A 15900-nucleotide genomic window follows, 5' to 3' on the forward strand; every position below is an offset into this window, starting at 1 on the left:
AAATCCACCAGCTTTTATATTAGGTAAGCTCTTGATCCATGTACAGCAACAGCTTGAAAGGTACATACACATCTGTGGTCCCAGCCGCCCAGGAATCCACAAGCATAGTAAGAATCTTATTGGAAACATTATTTGCTTTCCTTATTATAAATACACTATGCCACATTTTTATCAAGATTTTGACCATCAAATTCCTCTTGCTTTTCCCCAGAACATTTTACCTGGGCCTTCTCAGTTTCTGATATCTTATTTGGACTACTTATTTTTGTGAGGAAGTATCAGTTTGCTAGTTATAAATCACTGGCTTTGAAGGAAGCCAGTGGTAGCACTGCATTCAATGATGATAAGTCTTACTAGCTGGCACACAGCACTTGAAAGATTTGCATATTTATTGTCAAGTCTTGCAACTCCTTTTAATTTTCTTACATTGGCACAAACCATGTCAGCTAGAACCACTGTTAAGATATTTCCAGTCAGACTCAATGCTCGAGTTCCAACTGCATATATTGTGTTAGTACAACATGTGCAATAACTCATTAGTGGTTGTTTAGTAGCTGTTGGGGTTTACACCTTGCTCCTGGCACTTCTAGTGCCGATGTGCCTCAATAGCCCCTCAACTACCCTTGTGTTTCCTTATCAATCTAATAAATAGTCGCCATTGCAGATGGAAGAGTTAATGTGGATAACCATGCAAAGCAGGGCATGGAGACTGAATTTGGCACATTGCCACGAGGAGCTGCTATATTAACAATGTGCTGTCATGCCACACATTACACCAAAGGTTGCACCGAAAGAAGATTTATACTACACTGGATGACAATTAGGCTCCACTACTGATTAAGTTAGTTGCTTACTGGTCTCATCAGGACAGCTTGTCACATGAGTATAGTTATGGGGTTCATAACAAACTTCATTAACTACTGCATTAGTGTGTTTCATCTCGTTTTGTGTATATATATATTTGCAGGCACACTTATATAAACAAGCTCACAACGTCCTGTTAGACCAGAACACTTCTCTTGCGGAAAATTCCTTAGAAGACTCCAAGGGATACTCCAATGGAGATGAAGTGCTTGCTGTTCTTGGTTCTCTTCATTCTGCTAGGAACACATGGTGGGGAAGCTCAGCCGCTCGTGCCGGGGGTCATGACGTTCGGTGATTCATCGGTCGACGTGGGTAACAACGATTACCTCCACACCATCATCAAGGCAAACTTTCCTCCCTATGGAAGGGACTTCAAGAACGGCGCAGCCACAGGGAGGTTCTGCAATGGCAAGCTGGCTACTGATATCACTGGTTACATTCTCACTCTTGCTAAATGTACTTTCCAATGTATATATAGGTTGCAGTTGCATTTTCTAATGGAGATCTTGTTCTATCTGTGGTTGCAGCTGAGACGTTGGGGTTTGAAAGCTACGCACCTGCATATCTTAGCCCAGAGGCTTCAGGGAAGAACCTTCTGATTGGAGCCAACTTTGCATCTGCAGGATCTGGGTACTATGACCACACTGCACTTCTGTATGTAAGTATGACCAGTAACCTTTGGATGGAGTTTGATTTAATGTCTTTACAGGAAGCTCTGAATTGAAATATTCCTGCTGCATGTTACATGGTTACATATTTCATGCATGTCTCATAAATTATGAACTCTTGTCATTACTATTTTTCGGACGTCGGTGTACCTGCAGATCCATGTGGCGGTGTAAATGATCTCTAACTAACTTGGACAATCTGTTTGATGCAGCATGCTATTCCTTTGTCCCAACAACTGGAGTACTTCAAGGAGTACCAATCTAAGCTGGCAGCCGTGGCCGGAAGCAGCCAGGCCCAGTCGATCATCAACGGATCGTTGTACATCATCAGTGCCGGTGCCAGTGACTTCGTCCAGAATTACTACATCAATCCGTTCCTCTTCAAGACTCAGACCGCCGACCAGTTCTCGGACCGCCTCGTCGGCATCTTCAGAAACACCGTGGCAGTAAGAAACCACCAGCTTCCTCATCGACATAATCAGTGTTGATCAGAGAGAGTTTCAGAGTAAAGATTGTGTCAAGATTCATGTGGTTTTTGGACATTTGCTTCTTGCAGCAACTCTACGGCATGGGAGCACGGCGCATCGGCGTGACATCGCTGCCGCCGCTGGGCTGCCTCCCGGCGGCGATCACGCTGTTCGGGTACGGCAGCAGCGGGTGCGTCTCGAGGCTCAACAGCGACGCCGAGAACTTCAACAGGAAGATGAACTACACCGTCGACTCGCTGTCGAAGACGTACTCCGACCTCAAGATCGCCGTGTTCGACATCTACACGCCCCTCTACGACCTCGTCACCTCTCCTCAATCACAAGGTACGCACGCAACAATCTTGCATGGTCAATGGCAATGCCACGACCGTCGATTCATCATCGCCATTGATGATGCTGGTGTGGTGTTTTGGGGTGGTAGGATTCACGGAGGCGAGGAGGGGATGCTGCGGGACGGGGACGGTGGAGACGACGGTGCTGCTGTGCAACCCCAAGTCGATCGGCACCTGCCCGAACGCGACGACGTACGTGTTCTGGGACGCCGTCCACCCGTCGGAGGCGGCGAACCAGGTGCTCGCCGACTCCCTCCTCGCCGAGGGCATCAACCTGGTCACATAGATCGGCTGAAGCTGGCTCAGTGGCTCTGCATGGCTTCGTCAGCTAGCCAGCAGTGCTGCTGCTGCATGTAGATGAAGATGACAGCACAGGCTTCAAACTCAACCTGTGGATTAAATCAAAGTAATAATAATATAATAATGCTTGCTGGGTTGGTTGGCAGTGACAGTTTCTAAGTGTGTTTGATGTGGAGGGTGTTTCAGGTTGTGGGGTTGTGTCATGCCAGCAGCTCAAGCAGCATGGAGGGGAGATGTATTTGTTCTATACTTTTACTTTTATACACAACTCAAAACAATTAGGTGCTGAAGCATTCTGTATTTATCCTTTTTATTTCAAGTTTTATTGTCTCCTCGTGCAGATCGCAAAGCTCTTTTAGAAGCAACTGTATTGAATCTGATTAAACCTAAAATATGTTTGTCCTTTGCATTGTGTTTACCATTGTAGTACATGTTTAGTGGGAAGTACGTGTTAGTAGTAGGAAACAGTACACTTTAGAGTTTCAAGAGTTTTAGTGTTACTATACGTAGCATACAACTATCGATCAATCAAAAAAATGACACCGCAGCCTTTAATCAATTTAGTCATACGTAAATCATATAACTTGATCGTACGCATAGTATTTTCTTTAAAATTTAGTATGGAACCATGATGCTAATATTCTGGCAAGCTCTGCATCCTTGAGATCAGTGCGAGTCATGGAGGAAAACCAGAGGTTCCGTGCATGAATTGCATTGTTGACTCGACGGAAGAACAAGTAATGAAACCTCATTTCCAACATTGTTCTGAGAGTCATCCCTGGATGTTGTGGTGATGTCTTTGAATATGGTGAAAGACTGTTGCAGGTGATTCGACTCTGTGGTAACATATTCCATCTGTCAAATGATGCTTCTGTTGAAGGTTCATGTATTTGTCCATCGTGGTCTACTCCCTACGTTCCAAAGTAAATAAATCTAAAACTGCATCTCACACATTTTGATACTGTAAATATATCTTAATCGTCTGTAGCTTATTTATTTTGGGCAGAGGAGTACGAGGTCAGTGACTACTACTAGTCGGAAGAGGGGCATATATCTGACATGGTTCTTCCCTGCAGTCTGCAGATGCCAGATGGTGCTATGTGATCTGTTGCTTTGCGTTCTGTCATATGCATATGCAAAACCAGAGCTGCTATACCTACGACTACGACTAAGTCATACGACTTGCATTGCATATGACTTAAATCATACAACCATTGATCAATCAATGAATTGACACTATAGCAATTTAGTCATACGTAAGTCATATAACTTGGTCGTACGCATAGCAATTTCTATGCAAACCCCTGGATAATGCTTAGGGTCTCTTTGGTTTAAAGGATTTTTAAAGAAAAATAGAGGAATTGAACTGTTTCCTCTGAAAATCCTGTAAAATTCCTGTGATCTAAAGAAGCCTTTAACGTTATGCATCTTGTTGCGCCTGCTCTGATAGAATGGCTGGTTCCTTTAGAATGTACTGAGTTCATAGTCAGAAGCGACAAATAATAGTGGCTAGAGAGAGTACATTTTATACTTAGACCCCGTTCAATTAGCGAAAATTTTTAGAAGAGATGCCACGTTAACGTATACGATCCCACATTTAAAGTATTAAACATAGTCTAATTATAAAACAAATTTTATATTCCGTCTATAAACCGCGAGACGAATTTTTTGCGTCTAATTAAATCCGGCATTAGCATATACTCCCTCCATCCTAAATTGATCATCATATAAGGTCTAGGTACAAAGACCAAGAATCTATTTAATTAGCATCGGAAAACTAAAGTTACAAATCCCAAGCTGCATATGCATCAAAGCTGATTAGGTAGATGCATGCAACCATTTAATGTGTGTGTTAACTAAAGAATTTTTCACACTATAATCAATACATAATATGCTCTCTTCTCTTATATAATGATCAATTTAAGATTTCTAATTTTTTTCTTATATGACTATCAATTTAGGATGGAGAGAGTATTGGTTAATGTAGCACTTATGACTAATCATATACTAATTATGCTCAAAAGATTCATTCATGATTTCTCCCATCACTATGTAATTAGTTTTAATATTCATGTATATTTAATATTTTATTTAGATGTACAAAGATTCGATGCAGTGTTTTTGACAAAAGTTTTTGGAAACTAAACATGAGCTTACCTATCCATCTTTTCTTACGTTTTCTTGAGATCAACAATAACGACGAAACTAATTACCATTGGTTGATGAGGCCAAATCTGATGATGCGACCAACTTTAAACTTTTTTTTAAATGAGCCCTATTTTTTCCAAAATATTTTTCTTAAAAAAGAGAGTAGCGGATACCTTGTGGGCTTTGGCATTTGCCACTGCAACAAATGGGCCTAATTAAGCCCAAAAAACACCTCCCAGCAACACTAATTCCCCAAAGAATAAGTCCAATTTACGTCCCTCAACATGATGCCGAGTCTATATTGCATCCCTCAAGTCGAATACCAGATATTTGTACCCCTTATGTTACAGAAACCGACCTATATATAGGTCCCAAGACTGTATTGACCCAAGTTGAACCCCGTTTTGCTTACATGGCGTATGATGGGACCCACTTGTTAGGTACCGTTGAGGGAGTTAATAAACGGTGTCGTCTCTCCCGTTTGGCTAGCCGTCGGCCCCACTTTCCCACTCCAGCTCTCTCTCCTTGCAAACCTAGGCTGTTTGGCTTGTTTTTTTTCTTTCTCTTCACCTAAATCTTCATGGTTCAACAGCAAGCTAGCTAGCTTTGCTGAGAATGTGATGCTGTGGTGGACGCCGACACGGTGCTGCCCCCTGCACCATCGCCGGCCGGCGTCCACGCCGTCACGGTGTAGAGCGACTGGTCTAGCCACCGGAGCGTGAACCCCTCGCCATCGCCCTACGCCTGCACGTTGTACTTGTTGGGGCCACCGAACGTCCTCGCGATCATGCGGCCCTACATCACCTCCCGGTCGCCGATGCCGGCATTCTTGAACACGCCGCCGTCCTCCATTAGCCGTCCCACCACGCGAAGCTCTCGTGCCGCTCGAAACGCTCGGTGCCCTTGAATGCCACCACGTTGCTGATCTCCGACACGAACATCTCCTCCGCCTTGGCCCTCACGGGGCTCACGTCCGGAAGACCCGCCGCATCCACCGCGGCGTAGTACCGCAGCACGCGCGTGAAACGGGCCTCCCACCGCCCGGAGTTGAGGCCGCCGTCCTCGTGCTTGCCGAGGAGGGGGATGGCGGCGTCGGTGCTACGCGCTAGCCCTAGGAAGTCGGCCAGCGCGGCGCCGGAGTCATCGCGCAACAGGCGATGCATGGTGAGGACGCAGTTCACGGCAACGCACTCGCTGCACTTGACGTGGAGCATCCACAGGCGGACGTCCTCGAGGCGGTCGACCACGGCGTGGAACTCGAACGCCAGGCCGAGCGCGGCGCGCCAGCCTTGCACCGGTCTCCTGCAGCTCCTGCCTCGACTCGCCGACTTCGGTGATCCGCACGCGGCCTCCAATCCTAGGGTTCACAAAGAGAGAGAGCTGGAGCGGGAGGGGAAAGTGGGGCTGATGGCTAGCCAAACGGGAGGGACGTCTCCGTCTATTGACTCCCCGAGCGACACTTGACAAATGTGTCCCACCATGCCACATAAGCAAAACAAGGGTCAATTTGGGTCAATATTAGCATGGGATCTATAACGGACGGTTTTTATAATATAAGGGGTAAATATCTGATATTTGACTTGAGGGATGAAATACAGACTCGGTATCATGTCGAGGGACATAAATTGAACTTATTCTATTCCCCAAAGCTCCAAGCCCAAAGCCTAAAATCGAAGTGGTCCTCCTAGGAACTAGGATCCTACACGGATTGTTTAGATGGAAAAACTTTTTGGTCTCATATCACATCGTATGTTTAGACATTAATTTAAAATATTAGACATAGACTAATAAAAATGCTAATTTCATAAATGATAGCTAATCCGTGAGACGAATTTTTTGAACTTAATTAATCCATAATTAACATATGTTTTTACTGTAGCACCACATAGACTAATTATGGATTAATTAGGCTTATTAGATTCATCTCGCGAATTAGTCCAAGATTATGAATATTATTAATAGTCTACGTATTTATAATAAATATTAAAATATCCGATGTGACTAGTGGCTAAAGTTTAGTCCATATAAACAAACACCTCTTAATTCTTTCCCCTTCTCTTCGCCGTTCCAGAAAATGAAACAAAATATTAAAAAAAAAGAAAAAAAAAACGAGGCGGCGACACACACGATCCCCCGCTCGCCGGCGAGTGAGCCGCGCCGTATCCGCGCCCTGCCTGCTCCCCGCAGCCGGGCACGAGTGGCTGGTGGTGGCGGTCGATCTCCGGCGACGAGTTCAACAGTCCTACGGTGCGGCTGCCTCCGACCTGGTCGATCTCCGGCGAGGATCTGGTTGGTTCCCCGCTTTCGTCAGGTCCTAACGTCTAAGCAGGGTGAGCTCCCCCTACACTAGCCCTAATTTTATTTCTAACATATCGATACTCTATATGCCATATTTTGTGCCGTTTGTAGCTGATTTCGTCTTAGTGCTGGAGTTCAATTGCCCTAAATCCAAAAAAAAATTGCACTGCAGCCCTAGTATTGATGGGGGAAAATGCCCTTACTTTACAATTTTGTTGGGAAAAAAAAGGTTGATAGGTTTCCCTGATTATGTATCACTTACTATGCTAATTCTTCCATCACATATTGTTGATGTACCTGTGTAAGCAAGAAGAGGCATATCAATGTTGTTTTTCCTCCAAACAGGGAAGAAGCATATGCATTTTACTATGATAATTTACTTAGCTAAACTCTGACTTTGATGCATTTTCTTCTTAGATTATGGCATCTAAACTACATTGTTCAAGTTGGGCAGACATCCACCCAGAATTGCTCGGTCTTGTCCTCAGGCGCCTACCCTCCCACGCTGACCGTGTTCGATTAAGAGCAGTATGCCGCCCATGGCGCTCTAGTGCTCGGATCCCATCTGTCCCCCCTCCGCTCCCGTGGCTCGCCCTCCTTGATGGGACCTTTCTCAACATTGCAAGTGGTGTGATTCACCGCATTCCTGTGCCAGATGGTGCTTGCTGCCACGGCTCCCTTGATAACTGGCTCTTCCTTGTGAAAAGTGATGGTGGGTGTTCACTGATGAACCCTTTCTCCAGGGCCAAACTGAAACTTCCTACGCTTGCCACCTACAAGGCAGCATCCACATTTAAACCAAGTTTTTACAAGTTGGTGGTTCCATGGCAGCTGGACTCATCACCAGATTCTCTTGTTGCTGTGCTGATCATGGGTGGTTATAATTTTAGTACAATTTTAATTTGCCAGCCACCAGTTGCTACTGATTCATCCAGAGGGCAGAAGCCATTACAGCACCTTGCCGATGTTGCCTTCTTTAGTGGAAAGCTGTATGCCATTGGCAAGTTTGGCAACCTCTTAATCCTTGATATCACTGGTAGCTCTGCAAAGAAGCCACAAATCCTAGCTATCGATTCCGTAATCAATTCCAAGGACTATACCGGCGATCTACCTGAACCTTTGCTCAAAGATGTGGTGTATATGCGCAGGGAATATCTAGTAGAATGTAGTGGCAGACTGTTGTTGGTGACACGATATATACGCTCCATGGACCGTGCGAGAGGTCGTGATTCCTTTGAGCATCATCGAACTGCTGGATTTGAGGTCCTTGAGGCAGACTTGAGCAACATACCTGGTAGATGGACAAGGGTAAATAATCTGCGTGGTCAAGCATTGTTTGTTGGAAAACATTGCTCCAAGGCTCTCCTTGCCGGAGAAGCAGGTTGTGCTCAAGAGGATTGCATCTATTTCATTTGTGACTATCCCCCGCAGAAGTTTGCTGCAGACCCTCTTCGTGACTCTGGTGTGTACAACATGAGAAATGGGATGATCACGCCTCTGTTGACAGGTACTGCAGCAGCGCTGCCACACCGTGTTGGCCAAAGTTGTCCGACTTGGCTTTTCCCCACAGAAACCATGTAAACAGCTCATCTGAGGTTCCTTAATGCTGTTTTGGGATCCTTGGGTGTACTCCTAACTGGAGCCTGCTAGCATCTCCACACTACTAGTTATCAGTGTCCTGATATGCTGTCAAAAATTATTACCATGTCGGTTATTTTTTTTACTTGATGTTTTCTGTAGAGATTACCAACCCGAAAACTTTGAATTATGTGCACGCAGTATATGTGAATGCATGTACCGAACCAAGTTCATCTTTTATCTGTTTAGATGATGCCATTTTATATATGTTGTGGATTGGCTGTCTACATTTTAGTTGTGCATTTTAGTTGTGAAGTCAGTTTATAATTGACCGAGTTCGATAAAGCTTCAATTATCTAAAATAATATGCTGTGGAGCCCTTTTCTCCTTTATTTTTCCTCTCCTTCACGTTTATAAGTTTTTATATGTGGCTCTTGATCTGTAGTATTTGAGATTGCGAACGCTATAATCGGTTGTTGTCTACTTGATGTCTCATTATCTGTTTTTAAGGGAATTTTTCTCATGGTCACCAACCATAATACTTTTTTTTTTTTACAAAGTCCATGCATATAACATATTGTTGCTAAAACGGACATGCTAGGTGTATTCTCCCCGTTCCACGTTACAAGCCATGTTAGTCTTATCTAGATTTATAGATTTATACGTGTGTTAAAAATTTAGACACATATACAAAATATAATTCAGAAAATCTTATAATATAGAACAGAGGTAGCAAGAAAACTATATATTTTAGTCCGTAATGCTAATTCCTACGGAATCATATAGGTGGACCGACAACATATTGCCAATTTACCATCATTCTGTCACCCGTTCACGTTGTCATAACCCATTGGGTGCTTCAGACGACAATAGTTTGTTGAAAGAATCATCGTTTATCTTCTTGCCAAGTGTGACAAGCATAGTGTTTGACTCCGTTTTTACTTGATTAAAATCTGAACACCGTCACTTTCTTGTTAAAGTAGATACATGCTATAAACCAGCTATAAGTATATTTTCAAGAGATAAGAGAGGAGAGAGAAGAGAGGTGGATACACGGGCTCCAAGACAAAATGTGTATATGACATGTGGGACCATTTATTGATGTTTTATAGCTAACTATTGTATGAATTGGCTATTAGATTGGCTATAGATGAATTAGAGCGAGTAGTTGGCTATACTATTGAACTTGCGCTTAGACTTGCAGTCTTGCGTGACGTCAAATCATTTTATTTTTTTATTTTGATAGAGCAAGTATAATATTATAAAGAAGAGAGTGCTATTTTTAAGTATGCACGTAGGATTGGATGGCCACTTGAAGGAGATAGATAATGAGTGGGCTGCTAAGTACTCCGTATCTTCTATATTAGAAGATTTTATGGATTTATCGGTATTTATCTATATATCAATATCAATGTATATATTTTTATTTGTATATAGATTCATTAATACACGTATCAATTAAGAGCAATGTCATAAAGTTTTGTAATGTGGAACGGAGAAAATAGTACCTAACTGCATATAAGTTTCAAAAAGATAAGACCACTATGTGAGGAGAGAAGTATAGTTGAAATACGACCTCCGTTCCAAAATATAAATGTTTCTAATTTACAATGTTCTATCTATACTGCTGGTTTTAGATAATGTGACATGTGTTTATACTCGCTTCGTCCCAAAATAAGTTCATATTTTAGTTTTTATATAATGTTTGACTCTTTATTTTATTAAAAAATTACTGTTACTATTTTTATTGTCATGAGATGATAAACATGAATAATATGCTTATATATTCTAGTAAAAGAATTAAATCGGAACAAGCCCATACAAAACTCAACAAATGGACCTTGTCAAGCCCAAAACTTCGACTCATTTCCATCGGACCTTCCCTATTCCTAAACGGCTCATTTAACTAATAGCCACTCTTATCAACAGCCCCTACTCGAATGCCACTCTTACTGTTGTTTCTATTTTTTGCCATCCTAAGGATGTAAAAGGTCAGTTCTATCCCTGTCTTTACCATGTTTACTTGTTTACTTGTTTACCATGTTTACTTGTATGCTAAAATAATTTGTATAGTAAATAAAATAGCTACAGATGCAAATTAACTCTAATAATGCTATGTGTTTAACTCGTGCTCGAGCTATAGAGATTGAGAAATTAAACTTTTATTCATTATTTTAGTACGTCATATTTAATACCTGATCTGTTAACAAGAAAAGAAACATTTAATTATGTCATTTAAAAACTTTGAAAATGTAGAAATTTTCTATAAATATGATTTGAGTAAAATATTAATTCATCATGATAGGAGTTGTGATGTTATTTATTATGGTTAGCCAGTCAAGTTAGACGAAAGGATATTTTAGAATTCTAGTAATCGTGTCTTATTAGAAATAACGAGAGTAAACCATGCAACTAAGGAAAGTTATGGGAATAAAATATAAAAGAGATAAAAGGGGTAGAACGGACTTTGTACGCCTTTATTGTGACGAAACATTAAAAACAATAGCAAGAATGACATTTGAGCAGTGGCTGTTGGTAAGAAAGAGTGGCAAATAGTTAAATTCCCCTTCCTAAACTGCTTGCCGGCGACGGTGACGGCGAGGTTGGCGGCTGTCCGCCGCCGCTGCTGCCTGACCTCTCTCGATCAGGCGATGGCCGCACCGGATCCCAGCGGTGATCGCTCGTGGGCGGACCTCCCGCCGGATCTCCTGGGCCTTGTGCTCCTCCGCCTGCCATCCCACGCCGACCGCATCCGCCTCCCCGCCGTCTGCCGCCCATGGCGCTCCGGCGCGCGGCTGCAGGCGAAGCTGCTGCCGCCGCTCCTCCCTTGGCTCGTCCTTCCCGACGGCACCTTCCTCACCCTCCCCGACGGCGCAGTCCACTGCTTGCCCGTCACCGACGACGTCACGCACCTTGTGTCCATCGGAAGCGACCTCCTCCTCACGCAACGGCGGCGTGCTCTCCTTGATGAACCCCTCCTCCTCCTCCTCCTCGGCGACGGCCCCTCTCCCCGATCTCACCGAGACGTCGAGTACAAACACCTTGCCGACGCATCGGGTGGACGGATCGTCTCCCCAATCAACAAGGCGGTGTTGATCTCCGATCACATCAACGCTTTCCTCATCAGCGGCGGGAGGCTCCTCATCACTACCGGAAAGCCGCGTGCAGTGGCAGAGTGGAAACCACCTGCGGGTGGCTCCATCGTCGACATCGCACTCTTCCAAGGGAAGCTCTACTGCCTAGCCATAGATAAGCGTCATGAGGATGAGGAGCTCGATCTACATCCTTGGAGTCTTCGGTGAACAGCCCATGGTGTCTGACTTCAAATGCATACACAGCCCAAGCGACGACGAGGGTGACGATGACGATGAATGGTTCAAACCTTACTCCGCCGACTCGTACGTGATCCGGCGATCGGCTGCTCATGGTGCGACGGTGGATCAACCTTCCACCTATGCTGCCGAGAGATAGCGGCATTGTCGAGAGGACCCGTTGTTTCGAAGTCTTTGAGGCAGTGGACGGCCTGACCGGAGGAGGCTGTGGACGGTGGATCAAGGTCGATGCACTGATGGGGCATGCTCTCTTTGTTAGCTCGGGCTGCTCCAGGTCGCTCGCTAACGGAGCTGGTGAGGACTGCATCTACTTCTTGCACGACGATATCAAGTATGGGATGCCTGAAGATCCGTTTTTGGATTGTGGTGTGTACAGCATGAGAGATGGGATGGTGGCGCCATTGTTGCCGGAGACTGCGGCAGCTGAGCCTCTTGCAGAATATGGTGGACCATGGTTTCCAACTTGACTTTTCATCACTGAAACATGAACTAAGCTGGATACTATACTTGGTTGCTAGTATTGATTTACACTCTCTTTTCGGCATCTCCTGATCCAGAGTTTTGACATGAACTTGAGAAACAAGCATCACAATTAAGTTTTTACTGATGGTTGAGATGTGATCTCGTAGGTTTTGGAGACATCAGGAAAAAGAATTTCAGATCTAGCTCCTTTATGGTATTTTTGGACTACACCTTTTTTTTCCCTCTATGTTTTTGCAGTACTTGTATCCAAATGTTTGTTTGCAGGAACAAGAATTCATAGACTAGGAAGCATAACGTAGTAACTCAATGCCATTGCTGGTATAATGCTGTAGGAAAAATGCATTGTTTTGCTCAAAAGAGGTGTTTGGGGCGTTGGTGCTTTTAACGATAAATTTTAAGGAGAATGCTTTGGTAGAACTCTGAAACTCCCAATTGATTTTCATCTTTTTTCCCCTTTAAATTTCAATGCAAAATTTTCTGCCTCGTAATCTCACAATGTAAACACCTGATGTAGGAAAATTTTCTTTTGAATTTAGTCCTCTGTATTTCTATAAAATTCCTTCAATCCAAATGACCCTAGGAGAAGATGAATACCGAGTTGTATGCGGTGTATTTTGACCACCGATTTCTATTCACTTGGACATTGCTCATTTGTTATTGGAGCTTTCAGATTCTTTAAATTTTGCCAAAATCTCCCGTGACCTTAGAGGACCTCTGATAAGTTTGGCTGAAAGGAACTGTCATACTGCTGAGGAAGAGAACGGTTTGCTTTGCAGCTGTGGCTTGGACATTGATGACTCGTTGAAAACTTGAAATTACAGATTTGGAACACAAATTTGCCGGTTCTGCTGGCGTTTTCATCTTCTTTATTCTTGCAGTACTGGAAGGCCTTAGTGCCGACGGACAAACACCATGTAAGTTGGGCGTTTAGGATCAGGCAAGGACCTTTTGTTGTTGACAACTTTACATTTGTCTGGAGCCTATCTTCCATGTTTTCTACCTGCATCATGATTGTGGGTTGGGTGCTCCTTTCATGATATGTTCTCATGTGATCATTTTGTATTACTTACTTCTCTCATCTGGCTTTCTGCTCTTCATGTTATCTGGGGTCAAAAAGGCCTTAGTGAAGACCTTTTGTTGTTGACAAAGAATGAGAGATCTCTGCCATTTACAAGCAGCCAGCAGTCCAGCAGGGATTTGAATCCGTTCGGAAGGAGCTTATCGAAATATTTCAACATGCTAATCAGATGGATAGAGCTGTAGAGCATCTCGTAATTTGTATTTTCCTGTTAAAATTAGAGAACAACCCGGGCAAGTATGCCATTACTACCTAATTTGATCAGGGCATCCAAATGAATTTCAGAATCCATGCTGCCACAAGCCCTCAAACAACCGAGCATCATTATGTTAAAGAAACTATATACATCTAGGTGTATGCATGTCACTAAGAGCATGAGAATGTTAATATTTTATTTTCTAAAAACTTGTATTAGGTTCATCCAAAAAATATTGGGCGTAGAAATTATACACTCCTCCAATAAAAATCTAAAACTAAATAAGTTGTATTAGGAACATATATTTTTATCTCAAATTTAGGATACAAGAGATAATTTTAGACATGTGTGAATATTAGGAATGTATTTGGTAACCTGTTGGAGATATATTTTCTAGCTCAATTATCAAAATTTAGTTTTAAGGATAAATTTTAGACATCTCTTAAGATGTTGTAAGGGGACGTTCGGCATGGCATGGGTAAGTTAACTTATCTTTGGCATGGAAAACGTAATAATAGATTAGTATATGATTAATTAATTATTAATTATTAAAAAAAATATAAAACTAATTAATATGATTTTTTAAATAACTTTTTCTATAGAAAATTTTTGCAAAAAATACACCGTTTAGCAGTTCGGGAAGCGTGCGCGTGGAAAACGAGGAGGGATAAGTTAACTTACGGGGGGGACGAACGCGGCCTAAGTCACTTAAATAGTTGTGCAAAACTATAAAATTTAAATAGATTTTTTTGAAAGGTCAAATTTAAATAGATTTTGATGAAATAAATCATTACATTTTATATGTGCGTGTACCGTTCTCTATCCGTTAGATAGATCAAATTTAATCATGCATGCATAGTTGTATATACTTATGTCATAATCGGTGTTACCGATTTTTCTCAATTTTTTTATTTATTTAAGACATGCAAATTACACATGTTGTAAAAATTATATCTATTCACCCTGTCACCACCTGTTGTAAAAAATATCACACGTTTACCTGTACAATTTTTATCATATACCGAAGATATCACACCTTTACTTGTACACATTTACCTGTACAGTTCTTATCATATACCGAAAATATCACACGTTTACTCGTACATGTTTACGTGTACAGTTCTTATCATATGTCAAAAATATCACACGTTTACTCGTACATGTTTACGTGTACGGTTCTTATCATATGCCGAAAATATCACACGTTTATTTATACACGTTTACCGAAAATATCACACGTTTACCTACACGGTTCTTATCATATACGGATTCAGATTTATCGACTGGTATCTTAATTTGGTTCGCATAATCTCAATTAATTAGTTCGACAAGCAAACCATGCACGCATAAGCCAAATTAACCACGTGCACGTACGATGGTGGCTTCGACGACGACATCTCGGAAAGGCCGGCGATGGTCGGACCTCTCATCGGAGATGCTGGGCGTCACTATGTCGCGCATCGAGTCCGCCGCCGAGCGCGTCCGCCTCCGCGCCGTCTGCCGCTCGTGGCACGCCGGCGCGCGGCCTGCCGCCGCCGTTCCCCTGGGTCGCCTTCCGCGACGGGACGCTCTTTGACCTCGCCGGCGGCTCGCTGCACCATGCGCCGGTCCCGGAGGGCGCCACCTGCTACGGCGCGGCCGGCGCCATGCTACTCGTCACCCGCGGCAGCCGCAGGCGCTTCCTCCTCAACCCTCTCTCCGCGGCGGCGGCGGCGACCCCACTCCCCGAGCTAGCTCCGTCTGGGTTCCGTCCCCACTTCTTTGACACCGACGACATGGACAAGCTGATCATGCTGCGCTCACCGGCGCAATTAGAAGCTTCTTCGCCGGATCCGCAGCTTGCCGCCGGTCTGCACCATGGACAGTCGATCATGATTTCTTCTCTCACGACACCGTCGCCTGAGGTCGGTTCGCCGTCGTCGTCGTCGCCGCCGCCGCCGGTAATCAAGAAGTGGATGCCCCGCGTCGGCAAGCGTGGCATCGTTGACATTGAGCAGTTCCAAGGAAAGCTCTACGCGCTCAACGAACACGACGGACTCCATGTCCTCTATCTCCGTGATCACCATGGCCGGATTTCCGTTCAAGATCAAACAACAACACCTTTGACATTGTCTGGCACCAACTGCATCGCCGAT

At 43.6% G+C, this 15900-nt stretch overlaps 2 protein-coding genes and 1 pseudogene across 4 annotated transcripts; all 3 read left to right on the forward strand.

Annotated features, from left to right (window-relative positions):
• Positions 1-751: 751 nt before the first annotated feature.
• Positions 752-2971, forward strand: LOC102703498 (GDSL esterase/lipase APG). 2 transcript variants are annotated; one of them, XM_015838894.2, is made up of 6 exons: positions 752-841; positions 968-1296; positions 1392-1522; positions 1745-1978; positions 2089-2344; positions 2442-2971. In XM_015838894.2, exons 2-6 carry the CDS (start codon positions 1059-1061, stop codon positions 2636-2638), a joined length of 1056 nt encoding a protein of 351 aa, XP_015694380.1. In that variant the 5' UTR covers positions 752-841; positions 968-1058; the 3' UTR covers positions 2639-2971. The 2 variants fall into 2 exon arrangements, with proteins under 2 accessions (XP_015694380.1, XP_006655787.1); XM_006655724.3 differs by having other exon boundaries at positions 788-1296.
• A 3899-nt stretch (positions 2972-6870) lies between these two features.
• Positions 6871-8916, forward strand: LOC102703784. Of its 2 annotated transcripts, none has more exons than XM_015838309.1 (2): positions 6871-7130; positions 7553-8916. In XM_015838309.1, the coding sequence occupies exons 1-2, from the start codon at positions 6875-6877 to the stop codon at positions 8677-8679; spliced, it is 1383 nt and encodes a 460-aa protein (XP_015693795.1). In that variant the 5' UTR covers positions 6871-6874; the 3' UTR covers positions 8680-8916. The 2 variants fall into 2 exon arrangements, with proteins under 2 accessions (XP_015693795.1, XP_006655788.1); XM_006655725.2 differs by having other exon boundaries at positions 7039-7130; positions 7516-8916.
• Positions 8917-11230: 2314 nt separating this feature from the next.
• LOC102719594 lies at positions 11231-12496 on the forward strand (annotated as a pseudogene).
• The last annotated feature ends 3404 nt before the right edge of the window (positions 12497-15900 follow it).

The sequence above is a fragment of the Oryza brachyantha genome, chromosome 6, assembly GCF_000231095.2.
Source record: "Oryza brachyantha chromosome 6, ObraRS2, whole genome shotgun sequence".
In the NCBI taxonomy this organism is placed as follows: domain Eukaryota; kingdom Viridiplantae; phylum Streptophyta; class Magnoliopsida; order Poales; family Poaceae; genus Oryza; species Oryza brachyantha.